Below are 16,733 nucleotides of genomic sequence, written 5' to 3' on the forward strand. Positions count from 1 at the left end.
CCAAAAATCTTCCTAGACCTGACGCCCGGCCAAACTGAGCGATCGGGGAAGACGGGCCTTGGACAGGGAGGTGAGCTGGAACCTGAGGGTCACTCTGACAGAGCTCCAGTATCCTTGTGGAGATGGGAGAACCTATCAGAAGATCAACCATCCAGGCAGCATCTCCACAAATCACACCTGTATGGTAGAGTGGCCAGACTGAAGCCACTCCTTAGTAAAAGGCACATGATGGAGGACAGAAGACTCTCAAACCATGAGAAACAAGAAATGGAACATTTTAGCCTGAATACCAAGTGTCACATCTGGAGGAAACCAGGCATCTTTTGACTGAACAGGCACAAATTCCCATCCGACCACTTCAAAGTCTTGTGAGTAGCTTCTCAGAAGAGAGGCTGTTGTTCTTGCTGGTGTGTGTGTGTGTGTGTATTAACAGAAAGTTAATGATCCTGTGTGTGTGTGTGTGTGTGTGTGTGTGTGTGATTGACACTGTGAGGTGTTGGAATCACCTGAATTTTTCCGCAGGTGTGTGTGAGTTAATGTAAAGCCACCAATAACAGGAACATGTTCTGGGTTCTAGTGCACACACACACGCACGCACACACACATACACACATACACTAGTACACTTCCTTATTGATTGTTCCTTATGCAACAATTCTGAGAATTTAGAGTTCGTTTGTGACCTTGAAAAAGCTTGATGTAGCAAAAATGTGAAAGATCAAAGTAAAATAATTATAAAATAATAATAACAACAAAACAACAATAATAATAATACTAAAAATAATAATAATAATACTAACAATAATAACAATAATAATAATAATAACAATAATAAAATAATAATAATAAAAACAATAATTATAATAAATATAAATATAATAATAATAACAATAATAATATTATTAATAATGACAATAATAATAATAATAATATTAAAAACAATAATTATAATAAATATAAATACAATAATAACAATAATAATAATATTAATAATGACAATAATAATAATAATAATAATCATAATAATAATAATAATAACAATAATAAAAACAATAGTAAAATAATAATAATAAAAACAATAATATTAACAATAATAATAAAATAATAATAGTAATAACAATAATAATAAAATAATAATAATAATAAAAACAATAATAATAAATATAAATATAATAATAATAACAATAATAATTATAATAATAACAATAGTAATAATAATAATAATAATAATAATAATAAAAAATAACAATCAATAATTTCCTTTGGGATAAATAAAGTATCTATCTATCTATCTATCTATCTATCTATCTATCTATCTATCTATCTATCTATCTATCTATCTATCTATCTATCTAACAATAATAATAACAATAATAATAATAATAATAAATATAATAATAATAAAAATTATAAAAACAATAATAATAATAATAATAATAATAATAATAATAACAATAATAATAATAATAATAAATATAATAATAATAAAAATTATAAAAACAATAATAATAATAATAATAATAATAATAATAATAATAATTAGGGGGTAGTTTTAATAATTAGATTCAGGGAGTAGGTTTAGGTTTAGGCAACAACTGATAAATCACACCATCACTAAGTTTAAGGTTCAGTTTTTGTCATCCCATTTTTAAAAGTGATGATTTTTCTTCCATGTGTTCAGTAAACCACCAGAAGCTGTAGAAGCTGCATGGCATCATGGGATCATGGCATCGTGACATCATGTGTGTGCTGCATGCTTGGTTGATGTTAATCCTTCCTCCTCGTGTTTCTCGTACCTGGTACCATGTGGACTTGTGTGGACACATGTACTGTACACTGACCCTGGTATTTCACTGGTCATGCCGAGCCGGTTAAAATCTGGTGAAGTGTGTGTGTGTGTGCGTGTGTGTGCGTGTGTGTGTGTGTGTGTGGTTATTAATGATGCGGTTGTAACGTTGCGCTCTCAGATTCATCATCCAACCATTTCTATAGAATTAATTCAGACAAATGAATAGAGATATCTGAGGAAGATTTAGAGCAAAATTATTTTATTTCACTAGACAAATACAAAGTCACAGTATGAATGGCCTCATTACACACACACACACACACACACACACACACATCCTATCAGCCTGTACACAAACATTTAATAGGATCGTTTAATCATCGCTAAATGAAGGCACAGAAATGTGGTCGGTGTAACAGTGGCATCACCGGGCCAGACGTGATCTCCAACAGAACAAAACATCTGGAGAAATATAGACGCATTACCCATCATCCTACAGTCCTAAGAAGAGGGCATGTCTAAATTCTTAGATATAAAGATTTTGGATCAGCGTTAGGGATGAAGGGTTACGTTAAAGGTGTAGAGTTTCTGGTTAAGTTTAGGGTTAGATTTGGGGGATTAGGGATTAGGTTTGGGATTAGATTCAGGGTCTCAAAGCCTCTGAAATTCTGGACCTCATCAGAGATCACGACCGGCCCCGAGAGACTGGAGTAACAGTGAACACGGCAGTACAACCATCCTCGCATTCTTAGATCTCATACTGTACACAATATCTTCTCATTCATATACGCTACACGGACCGCGACTATGACCGGAAGGAAGGATCAAACCCAGGTCCACGGGACCCATGATTCTGTGCAGCATCGACACCACCAGCTGTGCCACCACGCCAACAAATGAGGGGTCAATTCTGAGCTAACGACAAACAGGGAAGTCTGGAGGAAGCAACGTTTACCCAAGTTAGCTTTAGCCTTAGCTTGCTCGCAGTAGTTGATTGTATCTAGCTAGCTAAGTTAGCATACTAAGCTAATGTGGACACAACTTGAAGATAGATTGCTACTGAGAAGCGCTTGATTGGCATTATTTACACACGTTATTGGACAGGGCATCATGACTTTGCGCTATTAATACCCGAGATTGTGAATTGTGCTAGATCGTTGGCTTCTTGGCTAGTTCGAGATCTGTTTAGCGTCCGAGCTTTAGCTAGAACTATCCATAGCACATTAGCACACAGATTCACACCCTCCTGTTTCTATCCGGGCTTGGGACCTGCACTTAGAGTGCACCAACAAGTGCACCTATTAATGGCTAGGCCCCCCCCCCCCATCAGACATATCCCAGTACACACACACACTATCATAATACACTCACACTAGGGTAATACACGTACGCCAACATCACACACATTTGAGTCACACTGACTCTAACACCATGGACTACCATAGTCTCACTGCTGCGGTGCAAATGGACCACCAACCAATGATAAGCTCTGTGATTGGTGGTCCTTTTCACTGATTTCTAGAATAGATGGACTGTTATTGTGCGGAGAAGCAGATTAACTTTTAGTTCTAGTTTTTACACCCATCAGGTACATCTACATGGTCTGGTACATGGTGGTGTACGTAGCAATCCAGCAGCTCCAAAGAAACGGACCTGCTTTCAGGGTTACCAGACTTCTCCAGAACCTCTTTACAGTTTCTCCGTTGAAAGGTTTGAGGTTTGGATCACATCAACATCACATCCACACATCTAATCTATCGTGGCGTACACCAGTCATGGACAGAACAACATCCTGCTACAGACTGATCTACAGATGACTGAAGGAACCAGACATTGTGTTAAAAATTGTGTTACCTACACAAAACTGTAAAATCTGCTTTTGGTTTCGTGTTGATGCAAAAGGACGCACGGCCTCAACGAGAAGCCATTATACCCTGTTCATTATACCCCGGTCGTAAAGCACTTGATGAAGGCATGAAATCTACCAACGTTCACGTGACCAAACATGGAACAGTCACCATTTAGTAAACAGATTTCACACTGAACAGGAAGATCCACAATCCACAGGTCCACACGTAAAGTAAAGTTGCCATACCTGGTCTCTGGTATAGCACGGTCTTCTATAAAGGTGTACGCAACATTCACAGTGTACCAACGTCCATCAAGTCTATCAAGCAACATCATTCCATTTTAGAAGTATAAAAAATATACAGTAGTTGCCATGTTTGATCAGGTAAAGGCGTGGTGCGGTCTCCGGTGAAGACGTAGACTCAAGACAAGATGGTCCAACAATATAAGGTGTCTTGTAAAAGGGTAAGGCGTGGTCTCACATTAGGGTGTGGTTTTAGGCAGTGGTGAGGCCTTAGGTTATGACGTAAACAGTGGTCTTACATAAAGGTGTGGTCTCAATTACATTTAGGTAGATACGGGTAAAGTAAGTCGTAAGGGTGTAGTCTTAAATTTGGGTACGGTCTCTGGCAAGGATGTGATCTTAAGTAAAGATGAGGTCTTCACCAGAGTTAAGATTGTCTCAGGTAGAGGTACATCATATTCTAAGGAAATGGTGTCACCAGTTACATTTATGTTATTGTGGCCCAAAAGTGGAAACCTGGGGTTGGTGGGTCTTGAACTGGTGATCTGCCAAATGAGCCTAGTTCCCTAACCATTGAGCTACCATTGTCCATGTTGAAGGTGAGATCAGGTAGAGATTTGGTCCTGGGTAAGGGTGAAAGATCAGGTCTTGGGTAAGGGTGCTAGATAAGGTCTTGGGTAAGGGTGCAGGATAAGGTCTTGGGTAAGGGTGTTAGATAAGGTCTTGGTTAAGGGTGCTAGATAAGGTCTTGGGTAAGGGTTCAAGATCAGGTCTTGGGTAAGGGTTCAAGATCAGGTCTTGAGTAAGGGTTCAAGATCAGGTCTTGGGTAAGGGTGCAAGATCAGGTCTTGAGTAAGGGTTCAAGATCAGGTCTTGGGTAAGGGTGCAAGATCAGGTCTTGGTTAAGGGTGCTAGATAAGGTCTTGGTTAAGGGTGCTAGATAAGGTCTTGGGTAAGGGTTCAAGATCAGGTCTTGGGTAAGGGTGCAAGATCAGGTCTTGGTTAAGGGTGCTAGATAAGGTCTTGGTTAAGGGTGCTAGATAAGGTCTTGGGTAAGGGTTCAAGATCAGGTCTAGGGTAAGGGTTCAAGATCAGGTCTTGGGTAAGGGTGCAAGATCAGGTCTTGGTTAAGGGTGCTAGATAAGGTCTTGGTTAAGGGTGCTAGATAAGGTCTTGGGTAAGGGTGCAAGATCAGGTCTTGGCTAAGGGTGCAAGATCAGGTCTTGGGTAAGGGTGCAAGATCAGGTCTTGGGTAAGGGTGCAAGATCAGGTCTTGAGTAAGGGTGCAAGATCAGGTCTTTGGTAAGGGTGCAAGATCAGGTCTTGAGTAAGGGTGCAAGATCAGGTCTTGGGTAAGGGTGCAAGATCAGGTCTTGAGTAAGGGTTCAAGATCAGGTCTTGAGTAAAGGTTCAAGATCAGGTCTTGGGTAAGGGTGCAAGATAAGGTCTTGGGTAAGGGTGCTAGATCAGGTCTTGGGTAAGGGTGCAAGATAAGGTCTTGGGTAAGGGTGCTAGATCAGGTCTTGGGTAAGGGTTCAAGATAAGGTCTTGGGTAAGGGTGCTAGATCAGGTCTTGGGTAAGGGTGCAAGATAAGGTCTTGGGTAAGGGTGCAAGATAAGGTCTTGGGTAAGGGTGCAAGATAAGGTCTTGGGTAAGGGTGCAAGATAAGGTCTTGGGTAAGGGAACAAAGTTAGGTTTTGGGTAAGAGTGCAAGATAAGGTCTTGGGTAAGGGTGCTAGATCAGGTCTTGGGTAAGGGTGCTACCTCAAGTTAAGTTGTGGTTTGACCTAAAAATGTGGTACCCTTAAGCATGGCTGCAGATGAAGGCGTGGCTTCACGTAATGTTGTGTCTGGGGTCAGATATAACATCTCAGCTAGGCGCTTGGCGCATAGGCGCCTCATGTGAAGGCATGACCTCAGGTAAAGGTTAGTCGACTTCCAACAAGGCAGGTTATGAGCTAACATGGTGTCGCGGCGTGTCCTCAGGTGAGGGTGTACTCAAACGTCCCTTTTTCCAGCCCCTCCAGTCCGTCCCCCCAGTGCGAGGAGGGCATGCTGCTGTAGGGATCCAACAGGATCCGGAAACACCGGACGATCAGCAGAGCGAGAAAGACCAGCAGCATCAGAACGAACGCGAAGGCCGTCTTCTGCTCCAGAGTCAGGGAGTTCATGTCACCGCTGCTCACATACGAGTGGTTATAATGCACGCTACACATGATCGCTGAGCGTCCACTTCATCCCCGGAATGTTATAGACCTCATGATCGTGGAAACCCTGGAAAAAGACACAAATCCACACGTTTCAACACCCAAGCATAGGCAAGTTATATAGCTTTAAAGAAGAAGAATGTCTTTATTTATCATTTAATTCTTTTTCTGAATATCCCAGTTTGTTTGGAAGCTGGTCCCTGCTCAAGAGTGGCTACACAAGGGTGGCTGCATAGCAGAGTCTGGATTTGAACCAACAATCTTCTGATTGATAGCCCAAAAGCTCTACCCACCAGGTTACTCTCTGTCTCAACTCGGCCCTATTTGACCCCCTGAAAATTTAACACGATTAGCCCTTTTGGTTCCACTGGTTCCACCAAGGATGTTCTTGGTCCCCTGTCTACTTGTGGCGGCTACCAATGGAGGGATAAATTACAATCTTTACAATTTTACCATAAGAAAACACTACAGACAATGCCACCCTGGGAATTTCACCCAGAGAAAAAATTACCCCAAAAAGAGGGAAGGCACTCAGGTTCGTATAGCAAAATCAGCAAGAGGCGTGTGTTTATAGAAAACTAGAACACTTTATTTCTTTAAACCAGTATTATCTAGACAAGTCATAAAATACATCTTAAAAGATACAGTACAATTAAACTTGGTGCAAAGCAGGGCAACAAATATTATTACTGAGATCAGCAAAAGCCCCAGTACTTTGATTGCAGGTTACAGGACACCAAGAGCACTCCTACAAACTAAACAAACAAAATAAAGAAAAAGAAATAATTACTACAATAAAACCTACCAAAATAAATTTAAGTGGTCACCCAAAGTACAACACCAAATATATACGTGCCGGCACAGCAAACCACATCACAAGTGTTACCACACTACACACACTTTAGTCTGGTAGGCTAGATCAGCCTTTCTCAACCGGGGCGCCGTGGCACCCTGGGGTGCCGTGTGGCTTCATCAGGGGTGCCGTCAAAAATATTCTGATAGTGATGGGTCGTTCGCGAACGATCCGATTCTATTGAACGGCTCTTTAAAAGGAACGGAGTCGCGCTTCTGGGAGCCGCTACATACAGTATATGTTTATTTCTGCGCAGTTCGGCTGTAATTCACCCAGTCCGCTTCCATCAGTAGAGGGAATTAATCAGTCATAATAAGAGCAGTTTATTATCGAAATTCTAATCTGAAAACGGAGAGCGGAGAGCGGAGAGCGAGCGAGACACACACACACACACACACACACACACACACACACACACACACACACAGAGAGAGAGAGAGAGAGAGAGAGAGAGACACTCAAACTCAAAAGAAGCTTTATTGGCATGACAAATAAGGACATTCGTATTTCCAAAGCAAGTTACAGAGAAATAATAAAAATAACAATAAGAAAGAACAAATATATACAAAACAGTTACATGTGCAAAAAATATAAAATATTAATAATTTCATATTTAAATTATTAATATATAAAACACACACACACAAAAAGAGAGAGAGAGAGAGACGCACACACACACACACAAACTGATCGTTATTACCTCAATAATGTAAATATTATAATTTTTATTGTTATTATTTTGCACTGTTTTTATTAATATTTCATTCTATTTTATATTTTTGCACATGTAACTGTTTTGTATATATTTGTTCTTTCTTATTGTTATTTTTTATTATTTCTCTGTAACTTGCTTTGGCAATACGAATGTCCTTATTTGTCATGCCAATAAAGCTTCTTTTGAGTTGAGAGAGCCGTAACCGAGCTACAGAGAGAACATGCAGAAAAGAAGCAGTGCTCTCAGTATAATGACAAATAATTGAGAAATAAACTATAAACTCATTTATTTATGTTAAATCTGATTCGTTCATGGCGCGAACTGAGCTTTTCGAGCCTAACTTACATCAAGAACAAGTACAGGGAGCGACTGAGGGCTCTGGACCAGGAGCTCCGCGTCTGCCTCTCATCCATCCCTGCCAGAATAGGGCGATTGTGTGCATCATCCCAGGCTCAGGTTTCCCATTAAAAGTAAGTCACGTTTACCCCCCCCCCCAAATGACACCTTATGGTGTGTGTCCGTGTGTGTTAGCAGTCCGAGGGATGCAGAGTGTACGTTTTTTAATACATTTTAGACTGGGGTGACTTGAGATTTTGCACACTTTTAAAGGGTGCCGTGACTGAAAAAAGGTTGAGAAACACTGGGCTAGATAATAACAAGATAGAAAAAGGAAAGAAAATTAGTAACCAAATAATAAAACTTATATTAATATTAACCATATTCTCAATACTGATAAGGTCAATAATAACAACAATTAAGACAGCTGAAGAAAAGAAAGAAAAACAAACTTGGAGACAAAACTGAAAGAAAGACAGCAGCGCTCGATGGGAATGCGTCAACTGGATACGACTGGCAACCCAAGAAGCAGCACGCTCCACCCCCAGCCACCTGTAAATAAAACAAATCTCTTATAACTCCATTTAATATTACATTTAAGTGGAATTACGTCTCAATGCACAACGAGTACATACCAAGAGGAAGGGCTCACGGCGCACACACACAGCACCAAACGCCCACACTAAATAGTAGCAGCAACGTGGTTCGTCAGCTGTGTGTAAAACATGTAATCACTAGTACGACCTATACACCGCTAACGGAGATACCAAGTTACCACGGACCTACCTGCAATAACTGCAACCAGGATAACCTGGGGGGCAACCAACTCACCCGTTTTTAAATACTCTACAAGCGCCTACGTCATACTCATTAATTATCCAATCCTCATTCACACCATCAAATGTAAACAAAACGCTCAGCAGGGAGATACCGTGGTTCACCCGTCACATACTCAATGCCTCTTGGAATCTTCCCCACCATCTTCCTTGATAGAACCTTTTGTTTTCAGCCCCTTTTACTTGAACCCACAGCTTGAGCCTTTCCCCTGTCATGTCATGCCAGTATGCCATCATTACTTTGTGATGGTTGGCTGCACAAATTGGTTTCTCCAACACCCTCTGTCTCATGTTGCTTCTGTGTTTCCCAAGTCCTGTCATACACTACCACCGCCTCATCACACGCCAAGGTAACTTGGGGACGTCGGGTCAGCCTGAGGGCCTTAGTGGTACGTACAGTCTTGCTATGCCCTTGGTGTTCTTCCACTATTTATTTATTGTGTCTGTGAACTTGGGAGCTGACTTTAACAGTTTTGAGAATTGCTACCAATCACAAGTAGGAATATTGGAGAAATCGAAATAAAACATCAAATACATCAAGGTTTTCCTTCAAAGCTTTCAATAGTTAATAAATCACAGGTTCTTCTTTTCCGGAGATTCCGGAAACCTTGTGATTTACCTAATTATACTACAACTGATATTTTTCTTTGGCTGGATGATTGGTACTCTAGAATACTTGTTTGTCCGCAAAATATTGATGAACAAATCTGCTGGATCTAAATTATACATACAACACAACTTGTATTTGATCCCCTATCCTGGGAAAGCCCTTCATGGCCTCGCCCCTTTCTACCTTAGTACCAGAGATGGGGACTCGAGTCCGTTTCGCACGTAAGGCGCACACACAGCGACTTCAGACTCGACTCGGACTTGTTTCAAATGACTCGGACTCGAAAAAAAATTACTCGTGGACAACCAAAGTCAGCAACATTAGTTACATGTGACGATTATATATATATTTATATATATGATCTGACATAATTCTGATCGTGTCATTTTCTGCTCTCTAATAATAATAATAATAATAATAATAATAATAATAATAATAACGCTCCGGCCGTCTTAACCCGCAACGCACACAATGTGTAAATGTTCCAGCCAGCTTCCGGTGTAGTGATGAAGCGTCGCTCCCTACTCCCTACACAGTCTGAAGTTCACTTCATTTGAACATTTTCGTTCCCTTTGGATCGGAATCTCACTTAAAATGGTGGAATCCCCTACGTAGTGCACTTCACAGAAACAACCGGGGTGAATGGAACGCTCCTACAGAATCGGTGCTAATGGTTGAAAGAGCGCTTTCTGAACCAATCAGAGCTTCTGATTGTAATTGTTAGTAAGAAATGCTGTTATTTGCATTTATTCAGTTTGCGTCACACAGATGACGTGGTAATGAAACGCTCGATCGGCTTTCTAACCACTTCCTGTTTTACTTCACGACCGGGAAAAGTTTGGAAGTTTTTAATTATAAGCACATTTACAAAATAACGGATTCTGTTCCTAATGGGATGCACGCTTATAAATGTAATAGCATCTGGAAGAACAGAAGCTAAGGTAAGCAGCGGTCATGATTGTTTTTGCTGTGTTTGGGATTTTGGCCGCTGTGCCGTGATTTGCAATGAAAACAAAACATCAGTTTAAGCTTTTAACTGGTAACTATGAAAGTAAAGTCACGAAGTAAAACGGCTAAATACACTCGCTAATCTGTTGTTGTTTTCTATCTTAACTTTCAGATTATTTCTTTATTTCTACGCTACATTTCCAATATATGTTTTGTGTTTGTTATATTATATCGTGACTTGACTCAGACTCTAGACTAAAGACTCGTGACTCGACTCAGACTCGTATTTTGTGACCTGTGAACATCTCTGCTCAGTGCAGTTCTTCACCCTTACTGACTCTAGCACGGGCCTTCTAGCGGTTCCCTGTTTTAGACTGGTGTCTGTCGGCGGTAGGTCTTTTAGTTCCTCAGCCCCCAAACTCTGGAACTTCCTTCCACAATCGCTTTGTGCTGTTCCTCCATCTCCTCCTCCAAAAGTCGAGCAAAAACGTTCCTCTTTACTGCACGTTATTCTTCTTTCTCTGTATGTTAGATTTGCTGTTATATTATTATTATTATATTATTATTATTATTATTATACCCCCCCCCCCCCCACACACACACACCAACAAGCTTCTGGTGTAGCTTTGGTTCCTCCAAATAACCGAATCTTTGTTTGTCTTTTTCCTACGTAATGTGGTCAAGCTTCAAGATCTCCAATTCTGGAGCAGCAGCTTCTTTCTTGCATGGCTTCCTCCAAGTCTGTGACTGTGTAAAACTGAATTCCCTGGGCGGTGGCATCCGTGTTCCAGCAGCTTCTGAGGTCATTCTGTCCTAGTATAGAGTGACAGTTTGGGATTTCTTCCTGACCTCGGCAAAGAACCCAGTGTACCATGTGTACCATGTACAAATATCTGCAATATATATCTGGCTTAGTTTACTCAGACAAACTAGCTTAATTCTTTATATATATACCTGTATATATATATATACAGTGTATCACAAAAGTGAGTACACCCCTCACATTTCTGCAAATATTTCATTATATCTTTTCATGGGACAACACTATAGACATGAAACTTGAATATAACTTAGAGTAGTCAGTGTACAGCTTGTATAGCAGTGTAGATTTACTGTCTTCTGAAAATAACTCAACACACAGCCATTAATGTCTAAATAGCTGGCAACATAAGTGAGTACACCCCACAGTGAACATGTCCAAATTGTGCCCAAATGTGTCGTTGTCCCTCCCTGGTGTCATGTGTCAAGGTCCCAGGTGTAAATGGGGAGCAGGGCTGTTAAATTTGGTGTTTTGGGTACAATTCTCCCATACTGGCCACTGGATATTCAACATGGCACCTCATGGCAAAGAACTCTCTGAGGATGTGCGAAATAGAATTGTTGCTCTCCACAAAGATGGCCTGGGCTATAAGAAGATTGCTAACACCCTGAAACTGAGCTACAGCATGGTGGCCAAGGTCATACAGCGGTTTTCCAGGACAGGTTCCACTCGGAACAGGCTTCGCCAGGGTCGACCAAAGAAGTTGAGTCCACGTGTTCGGCGTCATATCCAGAGGTTGGCTTTAAAAAATAGACACATGAGTGCTGCCAGCATTGCTGCAGAGGTTGAAGACGTGGGAGGTCAGCCTGTCAGTGCTCAGACCATACGCCGCTCACTGCATCAACTTGGTCTGCATGGTCGTCATCCCAGAAGGAAGCTGACGCACAAGAAAGCCCGCAAACAGTTTGCTGAAGACAAGCAGTCCAAGAACATGGATTACTGGAATGCCCTGTGGTCTGACGAGACCAAGATAAACTTGTTTGGCACATATGGTGTCCAGCATGTGTGGCGGCGCCCTGGTGAGAAGTACCAAGACAACTGTATCTTGCCTACAGTCAAGCATGGTGGTGGTAGCATCATGGTCTTGGGCTGCATGAGTGTTGCTGGCACTGGGGAGCTGCAGTTCATTGAGGGAAACATGAATTCCAACATGTACTGTGACATTCTGAAACAGAGCATGATCCCCTCCCTTTGAAAACTGGGCCTCATGGCAGTTTTCCAACAGGATAACGACCCCAAACACAACCTCCAAGATGACAACTGCCTTGCTGAGGAAGCTGAAGGTAAAGGTGATGGACTAAACCCAATTGAGCACCTGTGGCGCATCCTCAAGTGGAAGGTAGAGGAGTTCAAGGTGTCTAACATCCACCAGCTCTGTGATGTCATCATGGAGGAGTGGAAGAGGATTCCAGTAGCAACCTGTGCAGCTCTGGTGAATTCCATGCCCAGGAGGGTTAAGGCAGTGCTGGATAATAATGGTGGTCACACAAAATATTGACACTTTGGGCACAATTTGGACATGTTCACTGTGGGGTGTACTCACTTATGTTGCAGCTATTTAGACATTAATGGCTGTGTGTTGAGTTATTTTCAGAAGACAGTAAATCTACACTGCTATACAAGTTGTACACTGACTACTCTAAGTTATATCCAAGTTTCATGTCTATAGTGTTGTCCCATGAAAAGATATAATGAAATATTTGCAGAAATGTGAGGGGTGTACTCACTTTTGTGATACACTGTATATATACGTATATATATATATATATATATATATAAAGATCAGCCATAACATTAAAACCACCTCCTTGTTTCTACACTCACTGTCCATATAGAAGCACTTTGTAGTTCTACAATTACTGACTGTAGTCCATCTGTTTCTCTACATGCTTTGTTACCCACTTTCACGCTGTTCTTCAATGGTCAGGACCACCACAGGACCACCACAGAGCAGGTATTATTTAGGTGGTGGATCATTCTCAGCACTGCAGTGACACTGACATGGTGGTGGTGTGTTAGTGTGTGTTGTGCTGGTATGAGTGGATCAGACACAGCAGCGCTGCTGGAGTTTTTAATCACCTCACTGTCACTGCTGGACTGAGAATCGTCCACCAACCAAAAATATCCAGCCAACAGCGCACCGTGAAGGTCTAGAAGATGAGCGACTCAAACAGCAGCAATAGATGAGCGATCGTCTCTGACTTTACATCTACAAGGTCGACCGACTAGGTAGGAGTGTCTAATAGAGTGGACAGTGAGTGGACACGGTATTTAAAAACTCCAGCAGCGCTGCTGTGTCTGATCCGCTCATACCAGCACAACACACACTAACACACATCCACCACCTAAATAATACCTGCTCTGTGGGGGTTCTGTGGGGGTCCTGACCATTGAAGAACAGAATGAAAGCAGGTTAAAAAGATATGTAGAGAAACATTGACATCACCTGTGTGTGTGTGTATATACACTAAATGGCCAAAAGTATTTGGACGCCTGACCATGAGCTTGTTGGACACCTTGTTCCAAAACAAACAGTATTGAAATAGAGTGACGTCTGTGTGATCTTTCCAGCTAGAACAACATGGTGTGTCTGTGTATGGGAATTTGTGCCCATCCAGTAAAAAAAAAGCATTTGAATAGACGGGAAAGCCTCAGTTGATGTTCCAGTTCATACCAGAGCTGATCAGTGGGGCTTCCTTATAGAGCTCGTTCATGCTGGAACAGGAAGGAAGAATATAATTTGCTTTATATTACTGATCAGGTACACTGGTTAGCAACTATTGTGGCTGGAAACACATGGGCGTCCCAATACTTTTGTCCATATAGTGAGGATATACGTATACAAACTCAGTAGCTATAAATGTACATGTTATATAACATAAATTAACATCATATTAGATTAATATAGGACTCTCTGTCTCTTTCGTCTATCCTTAAGTCGTAGCATCACCCTGTACAACCCCGATCGCACCCGAAGCACAAGTCACAAAGCAAATGTGCCGATTACGTTATCGTCAACATGGCAGAACGGCAGAACGTAACGCAAACATGGAAGCCGCTGCAGAAATGTCAAGCTTCCACGGCAGACGGCTGGAAACGTCCGACGGTCCGACCGTGCGCTTAATAAGAGGAGAGGAGGATAAACGCGGCTGTACCTGTTGCATGGCGGCTCGTATCGACACCATGTCACGGAGCGTCTGGAGGATGAGAGGAAGAGAATAACCAGACGGTCACATGAGGAATGGATTTCCACCACGGCACTGAGAGAGAGAGCGCGAGAGGAGCGATGCGAGAGGAGCGATGCGAGAGGAACGATGCGAGAGCAGCAGGTGGCTGGAGAACTGAAGAGATGCGAGAGTGTGTGTGTGTGTGTGTGTGTTGTGGTGTGTGTATATGCGATTGCTGTGCGAGTGTTGAGTTAGGAGTGTGTGCGAGTGCACTGGCAGAATCGTACCCACATGTCGACATGAGATGAACCCGCTAATCCGTTCCACGAAATGCCAGCCAGCGCAAAACTACAACACACACACACACACACACACACACACACACGTTCGGTCAGCCTCGGTGGCAGCGGCAGCGTCTCAATTCAGCGTTCAGTATCTTTCATTTCTCCTCATTTTCTTTCCCCCCACGTCGTTTCTGTCTCTCTCTGTTTATTGAGTCGTTCTCTGTGTGCATTGATATAAATATCAGTGCGTAGACGAGCTCTGTTTGCTTAATGCTGTGTGTGTGTGTGTGTGTGTGTGTGTGTGTGTGTGTGTGTGTGTGTGTGTGTGTGTGACTCCGATTCCACTGCTGGAGAAATTAATTCGACTCATTAGGTTGTAGCCGTCAGTTTTTTATCCAAAGCGACTTACGGTACTGTGACGGTATACCATCTAATCAATGCAGGGTTAAGGGCATTGCAGAAGGGCCCAACAGTGACAACCTTTCTGAGGTGGGGCGTGAAACAGCGATCTTTTGGCTACCACTAGGCTACCACTGCTGCTTCTCATGAAAGCTCTTGTAACGCCAAGCAGAAGCATCAAGCGTTCATACTCATGCATGTCTTGCACAACAGCGGTTCTCGACCAGGGGGGTGCAGCCCTCTTGGGGTTACCTCACTGAGCCTAGAGGGGGGTCCCGCGGCGTTTCATTGATTAGAATAAAAGGTAAACACACATGACAGGACGTGAAAATCAACAGGCTATTGGTGTTTGGGGGATCTCTTGATCTGATCTCGTTGGGTTTTTGAGAGTGGACACGTATTTGATTTGCCTCCCTCAAAAGTGCAAAAGTCAATGGACGGCGACTGTGAAAGATTTCAGTTTAGTTGTTGATGCAGATCCCACTGAAGTAGACCAGGTGAGGAAGCTCCTATCTATCTATCTATCTGTCTGTCTGTCTGTCTGTCTGTCTGTCTATCTGTTTGTCTATCTACAATCTATCTATCTGTCTGTCTATCTGTTTATCTATCTATCTATCTGTCTGTCTGTCTGTATATCTGTCTGTCTGTCTATCTATCTGTTTGTCTATCTACAATCTATCTATCTGTCTGTCTATCTATCTGTCTCTCTGTCTGTCTGTCTGTCTGTCTGTCAATCTGTCTATCTATTTGTCTGTCTATCTACCTGTCTGTCTTTCTGCCTGCCTGCCTGCCTGTCTGTCTATCTATCTATCTATCTATCTATCTATCTATCTATCTATCTATCTATCTATCTATCTATCTATCTATCGTCTGTCTGTCTGTCTGTCTGTCTGTCTGTCTGTCTGTCTGTCTGTCTGTCTATCTATCTATCTATCTATCTATCTATCTATCTTTCTGTCTGTTAGTGGGGGTCCCTTTTACTTGATAAATGGGGTACAGGGGGTGGCAAAGTGTACAACGCAACAGATGGGCTACAGTCAGTAACTGTATACTTGCATAGTTTGTCTACTAATCAAAGGGGTTCAAGCCCCACCACTGCCAGGTTGTTACTGTTGGGCCCTTGAGCAAGGCCCTTAAATTAAACCTCAATTGCTTAGACTGTATACTGTCACAGTCCTGTCTAAGTGGCCTTGGATAAAAGCTTGTGATAAACGTGGACAATGTAAATGAAGGTTTAGCTTAGAAATAAATGAATGTATTTATCGGACTGGTGCACGTAATGAACATATATTGACATCAATGCAAATGGATTCTTGTTTTACACAGCGTGTGAGAATAATTTATAGAATTTTACATTCTGATCGTAATAATCTGAACTAGTCGCTATTGTAAGACTTAATAACTCTCGTTTCATTCTGTACTCGTGTAGTCGAGCATGTAAAGTAAGAATCTCCCGTGCAAACCCATTCAGTCCCGTGACAAACAAAGTTGTTATATATCAGTGCCGGATTCAGAGACAATGATGATGTTCTGCGTACTCCGCTCCCATTTCTGATGGATTTTATAGCGTTTCTGCTGGCCTGCGTCCCAGCACAGCATTATAGCTCGACTCGGAGTGCTGTGATGGCGCTTATTGAACTAGAAGAACGACCCGGCGCTCCCAGACGCAGAACGAG

At 42.0% G+C, this 16,733-nt stretch overlaps 1 protein-coding gene across 1 annotated transcript; it reads right to left on the bottom strand.

The window, feature by feature from the left end:
* Nucleotides 1-5,864: 5,864 nt before the first annotated feature.
* ctxn2 (cortexin 2) lies at nt 5,865-6,098 on the bottom strand. Its single transcript, XM_063005146.1, has one exon. It carries the CDS (start codon nt 6,096-6,098, stop codon nt 5,865-5,867), a length of 234 nt encoding a protein of 77 aa, XP_062861216.1.
* Nucleotides 6,099-16,733: the final 10,635 nt, after the last annotated feature.

The sequence above is a fragment of the Trichomycterus rosablanca genome, chromosome 11 (assembly GCF_030014385.1).
Source record: "Trichomycterus rosablanca isolate fTriRos1 chromosome 11, fTriRos1.hap1, whole genome shotgun sequence".
Lineage (NCBI taxonomy): Eukaryota > Metazoa > Chordata > Actinopteri > Siluriformes > Trichomycteridae > Trichomycterus > Trichomycterus rosablanca.